This window comes from Diadema antillarum, unplaced genomic scaffold, assembly GCF_040938485.1.
Source record: "Diadema antillarum isolate AM-2024a unplaced genomic scaffold, OU_Dant_1.0 scf00000069, whole genome shotgun sequence".
NCBI classification, from domain to species: domain Eukaryota; kingdom Metazoa; phylum Echinodermata; class Echinoidea; order Diadematoida; family Diadematidae; genus Diadema; species Diadema antillarum.
Window position 1 is genome coordinate 847,715 of NW_027270958.1, and position 17,389 is coordinate 865,103.

General features: G+C 37.0%; 1 protein-coding gene across 1 annotated transcript; it reads left to right on the forward strand.

The window, feature by feature from the left end:
- The first annotated feature begins 8,133 nt into the window (after positions 1-8,133).
- LOC139716728 (motile sperm domain-containing protein 1-like) lies at positions 8,134-15,761 on the forward strand. The gene is made up of 6 exons (XM_071628258.1): positions 8,134-8,350; positions 10,310-10,509; positions 11,083-11,158; positions 11,570-11,787; positions 12,350-12,508; positions 12,987-15,761. The coding sequence occupies exons 2-6, from the start codon at positions 10,359-10,361 to the stop codon at positions 13,016-13,018; spliced, it is 636 nt and encodes a 211-aa protein (XP_071484359.1). The 5' UTR covers positions 8,134-8,350; positions 10,310-10,358; the 3' UTR covers positions 13,019-15,761.
- The last annotated feature ends 1,628 nt before the right edge of the window (positions 15,762-17,389 follow it).

Sequence of the window (17,389 nt, forward strand, 5' to 3'; positions counted from 1 at the left end):
GCTCATATGACACAAACTTTTGTTCCTGTCTCCCAATATTAAATATTGCCATTTTTGTTTTCATATTTTGATGTTTCATACTAATATGAGGAACCCCTCAGCACAGTCAGTCTTGTCAGTAGTGGTAGAGGTAGTAGTAGCAGTAGCAGCAGCAGCAGCAGCAGTAGTAGTAGTAGTAGTAGTAATAGATGTAGTAGAAGTAGTAATAGTAGTAGTAGTGGTAGTAATAGTAGTAGTAGTAGTAGTAGATAGTTAGAGTAGTAGTACATGTAATAGTACAGTGACATTGTTGCCAGTGCAAAAATGCAATTTTGCATTAGATGATTAATTTCCTTCAAGAAGGCATGACTATAGTAGTGCATGAATTCTTCTACATAAGTGCCTCCATCTGCAAAAGATAGAATTCTGTCATATTGCTACAATGTATGCATTCTTCCTTTATAGATGTTAATCTAGACGGCTCCGGAATTTTGTATAAGGCTTGCCTTACCTACTTGTAGCAACGTAAAGCTTGTGTAATCTGTGTGACAAGGACCGTCTAGAAACAACAATTCTACATACAAGTCAATATCAGACCACTTGGTTATGGTGTCCAACATGTTTGTGAAATTTGAATACTATATAGTATGAAGATTCATCATAAAACTTTAAGTGGATTCAGACAACTTGCGAATACAGTACACACTGTGTACTATGGTGTGCATGTTGTGTATACATTGTTTAATGCACATTAATATACACATTGTATAGTGCACTATCTATTATGTATATGTTATATATTATATATATAGTGCATGAGGCTGAATGCACTATAACAATATAAGCACCGACAAATTCTGAATTTGCCCCGAAGGCCAGTTATATTCAATGAGGCCGCAGGCCGAATTGAATATAATTGCCTGAGGGCAAATTCAGAATTTGGAGGTGCTTGGTACTTGTTATAGTGCAATAAGATGTCATGCACTATGTGATATATAAAATAGCATACATACCCAGGCAAGATAAGCCTAGATCATTTCTAACAGTTACACGTGTCTACACAAGCAATAATACCAGTTTCTTTGAACCTGTGTAGACAAAATCCTGAAGATCCAAATTCAACTATAGAGTCTAGGGTCTACGTGGTTATATCTAACGTTTTCTAGGCCCTGCGATAGGTTAGGTCTAGGGCCCTAGGGGCCCTGGCCTAACGTTTTTATACTAGATCTACGTACACTGTACTGTACGTCACTTTATATACGAGCGACAGAGCTAGTTAACACTTGACCCTACAATAGGTCTACCATGGATCTAACAGTAACACGTTAGACGCCCTACTTACTGCACTGTGGGTCCAGGACCAGGACTAGATGATGTTTTGTAGGATTAGGGATCTACTGGATTTAAACACAAGGCTCGTGCCAGGCCCCATTGCTGCACATGCGGATTCCGAGAGTGTGTTGTGAATGTCGTAGTAAAGTTCATAGCGTAGCGTGATCAAAGAGCGCTTAGCGTATACTGTACACACCACACGCTGCCCATTTCCACGGCGCACTTCCGCGTAGAATGTACGGAGAAAGCGGCACAAATCTTGGGTTGACTTGCTCAGTAATATCCGTCGGATTGATTCCTTTTTCAGAACAGTAGGAGTCCAAAATTCGTAGGGCGTATTTGATGGCATCCTTTGTGTCCTTATTGTCTAAGATACTGTTTATATAGATCAGTCTCCCTAAAAGTAGCGAACCTGTTCATTTCAGCTTCCATGTTTAAATCTACCGCTGAAAGTCTAGTCCCATTGCCACACAGATAAGTTGCTGGCATAGCCAGCCTGCGAGAATTGAGAATAACGATAATATCGAGCAAAGCATATCGCGGTTGTGGCGCAATCGCGTTGATAAGGTGCGGGATTCAAGTACTCGATGATTAAAATGAGGGAGCAAAAACCGATATCAAATCGATAGTGGGTTATCGTCTGCAATCGTTATATTTTACGTGCACTATAACTTTTGTCGTGCACTGCCGGCCTGTATCATAAGTATGTATGCTATTTTATATATTATAATATATTATATTATATTATATAAAAATAATAAAAATGAGTTTTCATCACCACACTTTAGAATAAAGTCTGACCTATAGATATGCAAACCCTTTTCTGAAATTCCACTCCTAAATATCCCTTTATGACATTAGAAAAAAATATGTTTTGTTCAAATCCTGCTACTTTTTAATGCATCTATTCATTTGTAGCTAGCTAGCTGATTGATTTGCGCGTATTGGTTTGTCAAACTTCCGTGTTGTTTTATGGCATTTGTGGGCGACAGCGCTAAGGGCCTTTTTCTCACGTCATGACCCAATATATGCTTGATGTAGTGTACACACATGCTCACATTATAAAGGTATAGGCCTACACTGTAATGTACATACTGTACACATTGTTTAGTGCACATACATTGGTGCATTGTATAGTGCACACAGATATTAGAAAGTGGAACTATTGGTGTATTATGTAATTTATTGAGAGGCAATTTGGTGTTTTGTGCTTCCTCACTACTTCTTATTATGCACTGATACTATTTGCTGAATATCAACTAATGTGATCTTCCTAGGTTTCAGAGGCTTCACATCTTGAGTATTTCTTTCAGGGTTTCATCGACAGTTTATCATAATGATCTGTGTAAATCTGGTTCACTGTTCTTGTAGGGACTACTTAGTTATGCTATGCACAATTTCAAGATTCACAGATGCTGCATGATTAAAAAATACTGTAAACATTAATATTTTTGTGCAATCAACTTTTTCACGCTGAGCAGCTCAAAAACACATTTGCAGGTTATTGTTTTTTATTTGAGCTGTATGCGCAGTTGCTTGCTTGTTTGTTTTCATCCAATTCATACACAAAAAAGGAAATATGCATGAAACTTGACATGCTACCCAATCCATTTGAATGTACATTTATGGCCTCCACAGACACTACTATCACACACACATGCACTCAAATGAATACTACTATTAGTAGTAGGACACATGCACACACACACACTCAAGTATAACCAGGGAGGCATTACTGATGAAGAATACGATTTAACCCATTCAAAATGCGCAGAGAAAGTTGTGAAGACTCTTTTGCGGGTTATAGAATTCCGGCTAGCAAAAAAAAAAAAAAAAAAGGCATGAAAAAATCAATGTGGTGCAGATATTTCCATGTGTGTAGTAATTCATTTGCTTTCCTCTCATGAATGTAGTTTTCTGTTAGTTGTCAGAAAGAAGTGGTCCAACATTTTTGCACAAAGTTTTCAGAATCAAAAAAGCAGTAATGTATCAATTGGGCATTTCTAGGACTTGTAAAACTGAGAGAACAAATTTGTCAGTTATGAGTGATTGATTTATGTGAAATATTCTTCATCTTAGAATGTACATTTTGTCATTCATGCATTTTTTTTTTCAATTTAATGAATCTGATAAATTCACTTATTCAAGAATTTGCAGAATGACTGAATAAAGCTTTTATAAATGGATAAGTATGTACATAGCACAAGCAGCTGTTCATCTTGCTGTTCATAATTTTATAATTTTATAGTGTCAAATATCAAATAATTAAGTAGCATAACATTTTCACATTTAGCATTGAAATATTTCTATGACTGAACAGAAGAATGTATTTTTTTTTTGCAATGAATATGTAAAGCTCTTGAAATAGGTGATTTTAATTGTATAGAGATTGATTTGTGTTAACAGCAAGTTTGCATGTTGAAATGTACATTGATTTCTATTATTAGTACTTGCCAGAATTTTAGTAAGTTTACTGATTGAAGAAGATGGGTAGATGTACAATTGAGAGGTGTCAGACTGTCAAATACACTGGTAATGATACATGTATTCCTGTGTATTCCTGTGTTCATTATTTGCCCAAATTATCTATTCAGATTATGACATTTTATTTTGCTGTGAATGTTATGATAATCGTTATTCATAGAGATGACTATTTGATATATATCCATTTTAATATTTGTCACTGTTTGTATTTTTGATAACTTCTTGTGTATGTAGCATAGTGTCAGACTTGCAATACATTCTTTATTTATGCGTCAAGCTCTTTCTCACCTCAAAGAAGTGGCTCCTTGTGGTTTCTTGTTTGTTTGTTTTTGTTTTGGAGGATATATTTGATTGATATGATTAATAATATTCATAATTAATCTAATGTTCTCAAGTCTTTGAGCATAAGTGTTCTGTAATGGGTCAACGGTCTCATTTGACAAGTATCTTGAATGAAAATCAGGTGATGATTTCAGTGCTTGTGGAAAAAGTGAACTTTGTCCCTATGTGACCTTTGGGCCATTTAGAGAGCCTTCGTAGAAGTTATTTGGAAGTATTCATTTTGTGTATTAAATATTGGGTATGTGTACTTAAATGTATACAATGTTACTCATGCTGTGTGTATATTGGGTACGGCGATTCAACACATTAAAATTGTGTGTGTGTGTGTGTGTGTGTGTGTGTGTGCGTTACTTCTGGATAAACTTGCAACTAAACTGTGAATTGCTAGGTCATAAAATCATATTGAAATTCAACTCCTGTTCAGACCACTAGACCAGTGCATATATGGTCAAGATGTAGATGAATTTTATGAAATATGATTGATGAAGGAGTGTGACATTCTTGTAGCTGAGGATGAACACTTGTTTGGATTAGTAGATACAGTCAGTTTATTGACTTGAGTGTAATTTTAGCTATTTATGAATAATCATTAAATAATGACTTGCAAATGGTATGCCGATTTTACTGTTTGTTTGTTTTTTAGTGATTTGGATGAGCGTACTGATGAAATAATCACAGCAATGAGCCACATGTGGGTTGCCACGGTGACTAGAATATTTATGGTTGTGTTAAATAATTGTGACTCCATTGTTGATAATACTAATGGTAATGATCTTGATTTTGATGAATTTGATATGCATAATGTTCCTGCCATTGATGATGATGATAATGATTGCATTAATGATGGTAGAATTTTTATTGTAGGTTAAAAAAGGTTACAGTTCGTTATTCCGAAGGATCTTTATTCCAAAGGATCTTTATTCCAAAGGTTTGTTGTTCCGAAGGTTTGTTATTCTGAAGATTCGTTATTCCGAAGGTTCGTTGATCTGAAAATGAAATAAGGTTTGTTATTCCGAAGTTTTGTTAATCTGAAAATGAAATGAAGTTTGTAATACCAAAGGTTCGTTCATCCAAAAAATGAAATAAGGCTCGTATTCGGAAGGTTCGTTACAGACCCTGTTTCATAATCAGATCAACGAACCTTTGGAATAATTAACCCTATTTCATTTTCAGATTAACAAACCTTCAGAATAACGAACCCTATTTCATTTTCAGATAACTGAACCTGTGGAATAGGGAACCCTATTTCATTTTTGGATTAATGAACTCGGAATAACAACCCTTTGGAATATTGCCACAAATGTTCGGATTAACAAACCCTTTTTCATTTTCAGATTGACGAACCTCTAGGTATAGGAAATTTGTGTGTTTCGGATTAACGAACCTTCGGAATAACGAACAGCACCTGTTTGAAACTGCTGATTAATACCAATGCTGGTTAGAGATTTGATCATCAAGATAGAGATGGCATTGATGAGAATTATGCTGATGATCATGTGAGTAGTAGTGATGATGATACTAATGATGATGGTGGTGTTTGTATACGCTAAAGTAGTGGTGGTCTGATATCTTATTGCATCTTTCCTGATGATGATGATGATGATGATGATGACACACACACACACACACATTATATAAGAGTTTGTTCGCAAAAACCGATAAGTCCATTTTTGAAGATTTTGAAGTATGGTCTCTGTCATAAAGTACAAAATAATATCTTTTAAATGATATATTGGTCACTACATATAAAGGTACATTTTTGAAGTTATGGTCAAAAGAAGCAAAAAAATTCTTATTCTCTTTATTTTTCTTAACCTTTAATCGCAAATATCTCCATTTGGCAAATATGGACTTATCGGTTTTTGCAAACAAACTCTTCATATATACATATATATATATATAAATAACAGCAATAATTAATTTCTGCTTGGAGTCCTAAGAAAGTATAGATTCACAACAGTAGGTCAATATAAAAACTCTGTTAGAGACGTGACTTTGACGAATTTTTGCCCATAGGGCTTTGTCAAGTCAATACATTACAAATGTATTGACTTGACAAAGCCCTATGGGCGAAAATTCGTCAAAGTCACGTCTCTAACGGAGTTTTTATATTGACCTACTGTTGTGAATATATATATATATATATATATATATATATATATATATATATATATATACACTCTGCAAAAAAGAAAGTAGACATTTTTTTCAAGTTCATATTTCTCATAGAATATTTGGCTAAAAGTTGATGTATTATATACCATATGAAAGGTAATTTAATTGGCTATCAACCTGGTAGGTCAATAAGAAGTTAAACTTTACGCATGAGTGATCACATTTGTTTTTCTCTTCCAAGGCACAAAAGTGAAAATTGCAAAAATGAAGAAGTTCTCATTCATGCGTATGTGCTCTTCCATGTAACAATGACAACAAAAGACAATCCAAAACAACAACAAATGCAAATCAAGTTTAAAAAAATCATCCTATGATCTCTATAATGACTTTGTAGCCCACAAAGATGAAGAAAGGCAAAAAATAATAGAGAAAATTAAGAATCCTCTGTTTCAAATGGCATGAAAGAGGTAATATTTAAAAAAAAAAGTAGAAATTTCATTTTTTTTTCAAATTAAGAAATTTGGAAATGATATTTGGTTTTTGAATTTGCCTCATGAATTCTTCAATTCCTAAATCGAAAGAATGAAATAAAGAAAGTCTGTCCATTTTATCACCTTGGCGGCTTACTCCTTGTGTCTTTTCAAGTTAGATTCAACAGAAAACTCTTATTTTTCCCATTTAGTATCCCACTTTGTGTTTGAGGATATAAAGCGATACATGGGGATGAAAACTTATTTTTGCTATTTCATTCATGTCTCTCATTATGTTAAATTGGTCTTTTGTTATCATTACCACTGATCTTGAAGGGTGTTTGCAAATAGATGACAAGATGTCAATTTTTGCCATTTAGTATCCCACTTTGTGTTTGAGGATATAAAGCGATACATGGGGATGAAAACTTATTTTTGCTATTTCATTCATGTCTCTCATTATGTTAAATTGGTCTTTTGTTATCATTACTATCTTGAAGGGTGTTTGCAAATAGATGACAAGATGTCAATTTTTGCCATTTTTACTTTGTTGTTTTGAAAGAAAAAAAAAGTGTTTACTCATGCATGAAATTTCCCTTTGTATTAACCTACCAGATTGATAGCCAATTAGATAATCTTTAATATGGTGTATTACACAATGATTTTGATCAAAATCTTTTATGAAAAATATATGCTGGAAAAAGTGTTTACTTTCTTTTTGTTTGCTGAGTGTGTGTGTGTAATTATACACATACGTTATGCCAGGCCAAATGTGATATATTCAACACCATACTTCTTAACCCCAAATAGGTTGAGAATTAGTGGCTGGATTTTTCATGTTCTGAAGGAAAGTCTCTAATGATTAAATTGAATTGTTGATATCACATTAACATACATTTGGAAGTAGAAAATGTCAAATTATTTGATGAGAATCATCAGGTTATTGGCCAATGTAAAAGGCAAGCTTTTGATGAAACTACTGGTACTACTGGCTACTGGTAAATTCAGATTGATTAACAAAGTTAGCATTTTTTACTCTGCATAACTTCCCAGAAACACGACAAGCGACAAATATAGGGGAGTGTTTGTTTTTGGATTTAAAAAAGTAACAATAATAATTATGAATATACTACACTATTACTAAACTAATCCGAACAAAATATAAAAATGGGTTAACAAAAGGCCATTGGAGAGTTTGCACCAATAATTCAATAATTACTGTCTTGCTGTACATCTACTCCTACACTGGTTGGTTAAAATCACTCTGTCAGCAAAATTTACTAGTCATGTTTTTTGGCCCTTTACCTGACCCATCGATGACGTAATGCTACGTAGTGTTATGCTAGCTAAAGACGTCTATCTACACAATTTTGCTTTGTTATTGTTTTGTCCCGCACTTCGATCGGCAGAGGAAGGTGTATTGTTGTTGTATGTCGTCCTGTACCCCAAACCTTCGACCTACCAAGGAAAAGAGATCGCCCATTTTCACTACTGCATGCATGAGAAATCATTGAAACACCTCGGCTTGCATGTACACGAGGAAAATTTGTCATCGTTCACTTAGTCAAACGTTGAAATTTCATAGGACATTGCAGCCAGAGGCAGAGCTGGATCGGAAGAGGTCGAAGGTAATTTTGAACAGTCCCGTGCATTCTTATCCGTGTAAGTTCAAATTACGCCGTAGAAACCAACTCAAGATTGTAATGACTAATGCATGTATGTGCGAGCAACGGCACGCTCGAGCCTCGACTCCCTCCAAGCCAAGGCAAGGGCAAAGTTTAATGCAATGCTGTGGTCATGGTCGGTCGTATTGTTGTCATCGCATTACCCACCGTATAATCATAAAGATGATTCGGGCTTGTTTGAGAACCCCTTCGAAAGGGTGGTGTATGCTTCTAAGTGCAGTGGATGGAATTTAAAGTTTAAATACTTGTCCTGTGACCTGTATCATGAAGGGCATTTTGATTTGATTTAGTCAAGGAAGACTAACGTTACACTCCCCCTATAGCTACATTAATTTACAAAATTTTGTAAACAGCCAAACCAAAGATTCAAAAGAGAGGTCTTCAGCCTTGGTGGGTGTTGGATTTTACCGCAATAAAAGTCGTTTTAAAGGGAATATATGTTGTTTACAAAGCAAAGCAGTTGCTAATATTTGCACATATCTTGCTGTTTAGTAGGGTAAATCTCGCCTCTCTGTAAGATCACATTGATTAATCTATTGACATTGTCTACTATAACGTTAGATACTTACAACTGGTGTACACTTTATCAATCATGACAACTGATCATACCAAATGGAGTTTATCATGAACATTGCGGATATAAAGTCACAAAAACATGACAGATATAATACACTAACTCTCTCACTGTACCCACCTAATGCCAATGGGGATACCTCGCTCGCAGACATTAAATATGTCATAATTTTTCTTTCACACTTGTACAGACTTGCTTAGAATTTCAGTGAGGTACTGTTTTCATATTCCTGCATTAAAAGAAAGCTGATTATCATTTACTGTATTTCAGGGGGTTGTTAGTTTTTTGTTTTTTTGTTTTTTTTCAATCAGTATTTCTTGGTAAGAAATAAATGCCATTTACAGCAAAGAATAATGAATCAAACGAATTACAGAATCACAGTTTCTTTGACTTTCCTTTCAACACCAACAATGTGCTTGAACAACTTGTAAAGTGAAAGTGTACAAGTAGAACACTCAAACCTAAGTGCATATTCTGTTACAAAGTAATGATAAGGCAAAGTGAAATGGACATTATAAGAAATTTCCTTATTGCATAATAAAATGTATGTAATGTTACTTGACAAACAAAAATTGTAAGTGACCTTCCTGGCTCAAAACCCACACAAAGTAGGCCAAAAGTAACCCTAGTTTTCACTTTGCTACACAGTCTTAAAGAGTAAGCTCTAAGCTTTAAAATGGCATAATTATTATGTACACGTAGCTTGTTGAAATTGGACCATCCTAACCCATTCAAAAAGTAATTGAAACAAGGGAGAGTTAGGAGATGCATTTTCATCGATAGAAAAGGGAGGAAAGAGGATTTAAAGATTAGGGTCACTCAGGCATGCTGTACCGAAGTATCGGTGAAAATCACAGTGAAACTAGCACCTGTCCCAAGAAACATGGTCCAGAAAAGCTGCTAATAATTCAGTTTTGTTTTTAAGCCATCAAATTTTGACAGTAGGTAGAGAAGAGATTACTCTCCAAAGTATCAAAAGACGAAATTTGAGTACACAATGTAGGTCAACCCAAATGACTATTTTGGTCCAGTACAGATATCCTGATCGGCAAGTTTTTGTGGGTTTTTAGCCAGGCGGTTACACGTAAACTTCATCGTAAGTACATACATGTACTTATGTACCTTAATCATGCACACAATTTCAGATATCCTGTTGATAGCATCATTAACCCGTTGAGGACGGGCTGAGTTTGCCACAACACGCATTTCCCATAGACGCTTTCCCGAGTGTACTCGGGACTCGTCCTCAACGGGTTAAATCTGATATTTACAAATGTACATCCATGTATACATTGACAGTTATTTCCTCTACCTTTCCCATTTTACAGCTTTTCTCCCACTGTGATATGAGAGAGAAGAGCTACTGCAGCCGTTTCTATGCATTTTGAACAGCGCCCTCACCTTCCAGATGGAAAGATTCCAGTTTTCGTTTTCCCAACTGACCTAACATTTTATGCTGACAACCGGAACACCCACAAACAAATCCTGACTCTGTACAATCCGTATGACTTTCCATTCAGGTTCAAAGGTAAAGATGTTTCCCATACTATGTATGCAATTAATCCCTTGTGATAAATCAATTTGCATAAAGAATCACCTTATAATAGTCCAATGTGAAAGTTTTTGTATAATCATGATGGCAAAGAAAACTACTGATGTTGGTGATTGTGATGATGATATTAAATAATTACCGGTATTACCGGTAGTGTTATAAACACCAGTGAAAATTTTCATATAGTAGATAGTCCATTTTATGAAATTTATACATTGCAATAAAAAATGTTACTGTTGTGTTTTTCTTCTGCTGATGTCCTTTATACGCTCATGACTGTAATATATAGTATCGGGCAATCAGTTTACTCTTAAATCATTATGAAAGCAATGCTGACTTGATGGTAGCCTTTTGCAAAGGCAGCTCGCAATGGACTTGCACACAGCGAGCAATGGACTCGCACGTTCTCAGTGATCGGATTGGAGTGAGCTCACTATGCTTGCTGTGTGTGCGAATCCACTGCTCTCTGTGTGCGTGTTCTCAAATTATAGCGAGCTGCCTTTGCAAAGTGCTAGCTTGATGGTTTTTCAATATCTTTGTTCTATCTAGTACTATGTACCGCACCGAGGAAGTACAACGTAGTTGACCCAGAAGGCACAGTCAAACCAGGCTGCTGCATCGATGTGTGAGTTTAAGTCTTCCTATTAACTGACAACAGAGTAGCACAAAACAGAGAGATATCTCTAATGTTGTGACAAGTTGACTCTTTTTGTATCACTCATCATACTTCATGTGGAACTGCATGGACAACAAGCTCTTTCAAATTCCCTTGCAAATTTTAGTCTTGATCATTGAAAATGAATTTTGAGTCTACTTCAATTATTTTTTTTTCAGTAGCATTAAAGTCCCAAGTGGAACCTGCATTAGTAGTTACAGCTGACATCATGGAGTGTCATTTTGAGATTACATTTTATACCAAATTTAGGGTGAAAGAGTAGGGCTTGTAAAAAGGGCTACCATCTCCAGATGAAGATGGAATGCAAAGTGATGATCGCTCACCCAGGTCGATCCTCTCCCGCTCACTCTGTCACACCAGATTGATTCGCATCAAGGAACTGAGCCAGACTGGGTTTGGCCAGCGGGACAAGTTCCGCCTGAACCTCTACCGCCACGGCCAGCGAGAGGTCATAGGTCGAAAGGATGTCCCTGCCATCTTCTTACCCACTGCTAAGGGACGCGGTGGTGACCAAGATCCCGACGAGACAGGCTCGCAGACCTCTTTACCATCGTCATCAAACTTGGTGTTTGCCAATGGTATGCCGGACTTGTTTGTCTACTGCTTACTTTAGTAATGTAGAAGTTGATGACACTTACAAATATCTGACTGTGATGCAGTTTTTGTCTTGCTATAAGTGGTATGGTTTTACAATTTTTGTTTTTGTTTTTGAAGTACAACCAGGAATTTACGGATGGAGTGAAAGTATTTTGGTCTGTCTATGTTTCTGCAATTTTTGTTGTTGTTGTTGTTGATGCACCCAAATGTGTGCTTGCAGAAGTCCACCTGAATATATCTGAATCTAGATTAAAAAGCAAAACATACACAAATAAAAAACACTGTGATGGCAAGGTAAATTCAATGGTGATATATCTTCAATATATGTCTTACCCATATAATCTATCTTTTTGATGTCATTTCAGTACCCACACTCTTGACTTAAAAATGAAATTATGCATTGTGTCCAAGAATTCATGTGAAGTGTGCGAGAAATCAACCACTTTTTGTGTATTCTATATGTACATTGTATTGTTCCTTGACCAATGCTATGTACTCTACGATTATGTACGTTGTATTGTTCCTTGACCGATGGCCCTCCAGCCAACCGAGGACGTGCTGGGCCAGGGGCCACCGTGGTGCTGGTGGCTGTACTCTGCGTCGTGGCCCTGATGTTGCCAACTCAAGGAGAGAAGGATTCCCGTCTTCCAGACTACCTACACCTCACTGTCAACCAGAAGCTCATCGCAGCGTACATTCTAGGTGAGAGTGTTCTCTTCTTCTTCTTCTACTTCCGTAAAATATGCGGGCTTCATGCTTGGTAAGATAAGAACACTGTTTTTGTATGGGTAGGTAGGTTGGTGGCCACTTCACCGGGTTAGCACCCTGCTCTTTGCTATGAATGAATGTAGCGGAATCTTTTACTTGCATGAGTTGTCACTCTCTCACACACGGGAACTCCATTTCATGCCCTTTCCGAGGAACAGATAGTTTTTGCCTCTTACAAGAGGGAACAGTATGATTACACACAACTTTGCTCAACTGAGACTCTGGAATCGAACTCGGGTCCTTTGAATCTGGAGGGAGACATGCTTCCAACTGAGCCAAATCACCACACTGTGTTGGTGACCTGCGTAAACTGTTGAAAGGCAGAATGATTTCTATGGCTGCAAACCACATGATTTTTAACATAATACCACATATTTCATTTGTTTCCTCCATTTATTCTCCCCTTCTGCAGGACTTGTGACTATGGTGTTGCTGAGAACATGACCCCGACCCCTTTGTCTAGCCTTCCTATCGTGTAGCAGAATACTGTCCGTCTTGCCCAGCAGATCAAATGGATCCACCATTTATCATTCTTGCATCATCAGCAGTTGAGGGCATCAGAATCTTTCTTGGGCATTCAGGTATTCCATCCAAGTTGGGCGGACATCGCCTGAATAGAATTTCCCCGTTACTTCATACGAGAGACGCTCCCAGCACAATATGCTCTGGGGGCAGTCCGTCCCTGCAGATCTTCAGCTTTGGTTCAGCTCTTTCCAGTCTACTGTGTGAAGATTTCAAGCAATATCGCCATTTGGCAAGCCATATTTGCAGAGGGTATAGGGTAGAACTAAGTCTATGAATTCTTCCTGCATTAATCTTATTACACTACACAGTCACCCACTCATTTGGGGCATTCATCAACTTTACATCCGACCATGATGCTAAACAGCGAATTGTTTGCATGAAAACCTACAGCCTTAATGCCAGACAAATCCTTCCAAAATTAAATCAATATTTTCTTTTTCAAGAATTTACATGTATTTTATAATTGTAAAGGGAATAAGAAAGAAAAGATATAACATATTTACTCCAGCCAAGGAATAATGCAGGAATTGGCAATTGTAGGTTGTGTTTTGAACCAAACTTTTGTGCTTTGTTTTGTTTTGTGTTTATCCAAATGTTAGTGTAGATTAAACTTGGCTTTAATGGAGTCTAATCTTCATAGGGAATGCTAAGTGTCGATCTTTTTGAGTGAGAAAAGCTTTGTCACATGATTACTTTCAGATGTGACTATATCTTGTTAATTCGGGTTGTTCACCGACTGGAAGAAAAAATCCTCCCATTACAGTAATAGATTCAGAAGAGCAGGCTAAACCACCCATCACTGGCATTATTTAAATCTATGCTATTAGTTTAAAAAGAAAAACATTGAGTCTAATTGGGAGAATAGCAGCATTTTCCCCCAGAGACAATGCAGACTCACTTTTAATGACATTTTAAAAGAAGAATAAGTCATCATATTATTCAGTTTACTTCTAATGTTCATCAGACAAAATTAAAACCAACGTTTTGTTTTCAGGGTTTTTTTTTCAAAAATTTACCAGATATCATAGTACTCTATGCAGTACTTTCTTAGTTTGTGTTTCAGAAAGGCTTGAATAAATCAGATGTGAATAGACCAGAATGCCAGAATCTTTATTTATTGGATAAATTACAGTGTCAAAAAAACATAATTGTTAGTGTATTGTGTAGGCAGGGTTTACCCATTTGATAAGATCTGTTAAGAAGGATTTGAATTTGGCATTGGTTGAATATTTCCTTCAATTCGTCACTGCTTTTGGCAGTTTTCAGTGCGATGAAATACATGCTACTTCAGGCATTTGGGTTTTATATGCTGGTGGAGACATGCAAACTTTATTTAAAGCATGTATGGGAGAGAATACTGTAAAACATGATATATTCGCGGCATGAATTTTTCGCGAATTGGAGCCGACGGCCTTTTTTGCGGCGTGAAATTTTCGCGAACTGGAACTGGTATTCAATGCATATAGTGTAGAAAAGAACTTTCGCGTGCATTTTAATTTCGCGAATCTTCGCGCTCGCGAAATTCGCGAAATCAAAATGCACGCGAACATTTCTCGTTTTACAGTACACTTCATGCTGAAGATATCTGATCTAAAAGAAGGGCAACCCATCTTTCTGTGTTTCATCTTTAATAATTTATTGTTTAGAAATGTCTTTATTCATTCATATACAAATAGTGAATGGTCACGAGTGCAGCAGTACAAGATTTTGCACCAGGTGAAAGATTGAGGTGCTCGATTCAACAAGGCGAAACTGAGTTGAATAGTGTCCCTCATCTTTCACCGAGTGCGAAATCTTGTTCCTTTGTACGAGTAAAGGCCATACACTATTTGTTTTATACAACACCTGGAACGTCAACAGATGTGATCCACACAGATTCTTGAGTTTAGCACAGAAATGGCATCCATTTTCCACAAAAGATGAATGAGTAGCCGCAGAGTAACAGTCACCGTGTACGTACATATTTACGCAAAACCGATCGGTTGAAGCTATTTATCAAAATGAGTGACAAAAGTATGTGCTTGTAAACCCGCTTGTAATTGTTGAGTGCGCACGGCAAATGTTTTTGTTTATTGTGACAGCAGAGCCGTGCGATGGAACAAAAACTTCGAGTCAATCGTGAGTTCAACACAGGAGTCAATGGAAATTGGTGATGTCAGCCATGCGCTATCCATTTTTGTGCAAACAAAATTGCATGGCCGACAGCCAGAGCATGCGATGGTATTTTTAAATGAATGTCACGTGATGGTCAACCGACTTATTGGATAGACACTTTCTTTTTAGATGTAGTAAAAAAAAGTGATAGATCAGCTACTGTTTGTTACGTCAAGGAATGTTTGAGTGAAAATGGGAGAGTCACGAAGTTGTCGGTAACTTGCCACTCGACTGTATCAGGGATTTCATTTTTCTCACCTCCCAACATTAGTCACCGTTTGAAGTACGTACCTGCTGAAAGGCAAATGAGCAAAATGTTTGATTTACATTGTTTTGAAGATGGGAAACCCTGTATATTTTATATTGTGTGGCTAGGCAAAGATGGAACAAAATTATGTCAGTGCACTGGAGATTATGCGCCAACATGGCGATAAGTTTGCGAGACTCGTTCAAGAATATTTGTGTGTATGTTTGTGTGTGCGTATGTGTGTGTGTGTGTGTGTGTGTGTGTATGCGTGTTTATTCTGAACTAGAATGGAATCTGCATGTGTCAGATACTCTGATGGTAAAGTAGTGATGGTGTCTTTGCCTAAATCTTTCTCACATTTCTCTCTCTGGATCCCCTACCATTTGATTGATTATGAAAGTAAGACACTGTTGTGTCAGTTTACCTCATGAACCAGACAATCGTATTAATCAAGTTAGTACACTTGAAGAAAAGTGACTTGTCATGCTCATTCTGTCCACAGAAAAAGAAAGAAGTCTTTAATAACTTTCAATAAAGGTATGATGCCAGTTTTCAGGCGTGTTGTCAGATATTCCACCAGCTAGGATTTGCCTTGTCTACAAAATGAATGCTCATTAGTGCAAAGGGAAGCATCAGAAACCCAATCAAAGGTCCATACTTTGTGGAATTGATTTTAGGGATTGCATGGGAAGGATAGAACTGGGGAAAGATTGCTAAGATACATGTGTTTTTTCATGAGGATTCAGCCCTGGCTGGGTTGTAAAATTGTCCACAATGTGCTGATTTCTGTGTGAAAATATTTTTGTTTAAAATCCTTGTATGTGTGTCTGCTCCCAAGTCTACCCATACCATTTTGAGGTGCTGTATTGATGCTGAATGCCCTCAAAATCATTTTCAGTATTGTCAACTCAGTATATATAAAAGGCCCACAAAATTTGTTTCTCTATTACTCTATGTTTTGTGCAATTTAGTTTTAGAATGTGAAACATGCTTGATCAATTGACTAATGAATTTGTCAGGTGACAAGTGGATACTCATGAACTCTACTGACCTTTTCAAGGGTTGGTACCTTTCAGCTTTTTCACATGACAAAATCAAATCCATCTGTCGTGGAGAACTTGATAATAAGGTACCCATAATTCTTTTGTCAAGGTTTCTCTGTCTCTTTGAAATGCTGTTGTGGGTAAAAGTCAGCAAATACTTCGAGAAAATAGTCGATTAGCAGAAAAAAATATATCACACAATATACAGTAAATGTAGCCGAGTCTGTGGGGAACTTTGAGAGAATCAAACACGTCTGATTTTTTTGCAGACTCTTTCCAGTTTCGAGCTGGTCATCTGATCATAGAGATGTCTCTGCGACATCTCCTTCTTGTCACAGCCAAGTTGCAGCAACTGATTTTATTTATGAGATCTCTCAAACGTCGCCGCAATTTGGGGAGTCCAATTGGCTACCTCCAAAAGACGTCTTGGAGATGTCTCAGAGACGTCTCCATGACTACAAAGACGTCTCCAAGACATCGCAGCAATTTCTGGACAAATAAATTATCACCTAATTCGGAGATGTTATGAATTCACCATAGAGTCGCCTTGGTGAGAGCGCAAGCCATTTCTTTGTCTTACAAGTCGTGGCGAAGTGTCCTCCAGCGAGGAACGCCCTTTTAATAGTCAACTTGCATGGGGGGGGGGGGGGGGGGGGGGGGGGGGGGAGTGAGCCTTTAACTTTATGCTTGCATATATGTGCTAGTCTGAATAGTCAGTGGTAAACTGCCTTCCCTCCCCCTCCCTCCACTTTGCCTTCCATTAAGTAAGCTGCACTTTTGTCCATTGATTAAATGATCTGTAAAGATGTGTAATAGAGCTATGAGTAGGTAGAGTTATACCAGTGT

Coding starts and splice junctions, on each gene's coding strand:
- LOC139716728 (XM_071628258.1), top strand. CDS start 10,359: ATGCATTTTGAACAGCGCCCTCACCTTCCAGATGGAAAGATTCCAGTT. Junction 11,159..11,569: donor CCAGGCTGCTGCATCGATGT/GTGAGTTTAAGT, acceptor CTGTCACACCAG/ATTGATTCGCATCAAGGAAC. Junction 11,788..12,349: donor AAACTTGGTGTTTGCCAATG/GTATGCCGGACT, acceptor ATGGCCCTCCAG/CCAACCGAGGACGTGCTGGG.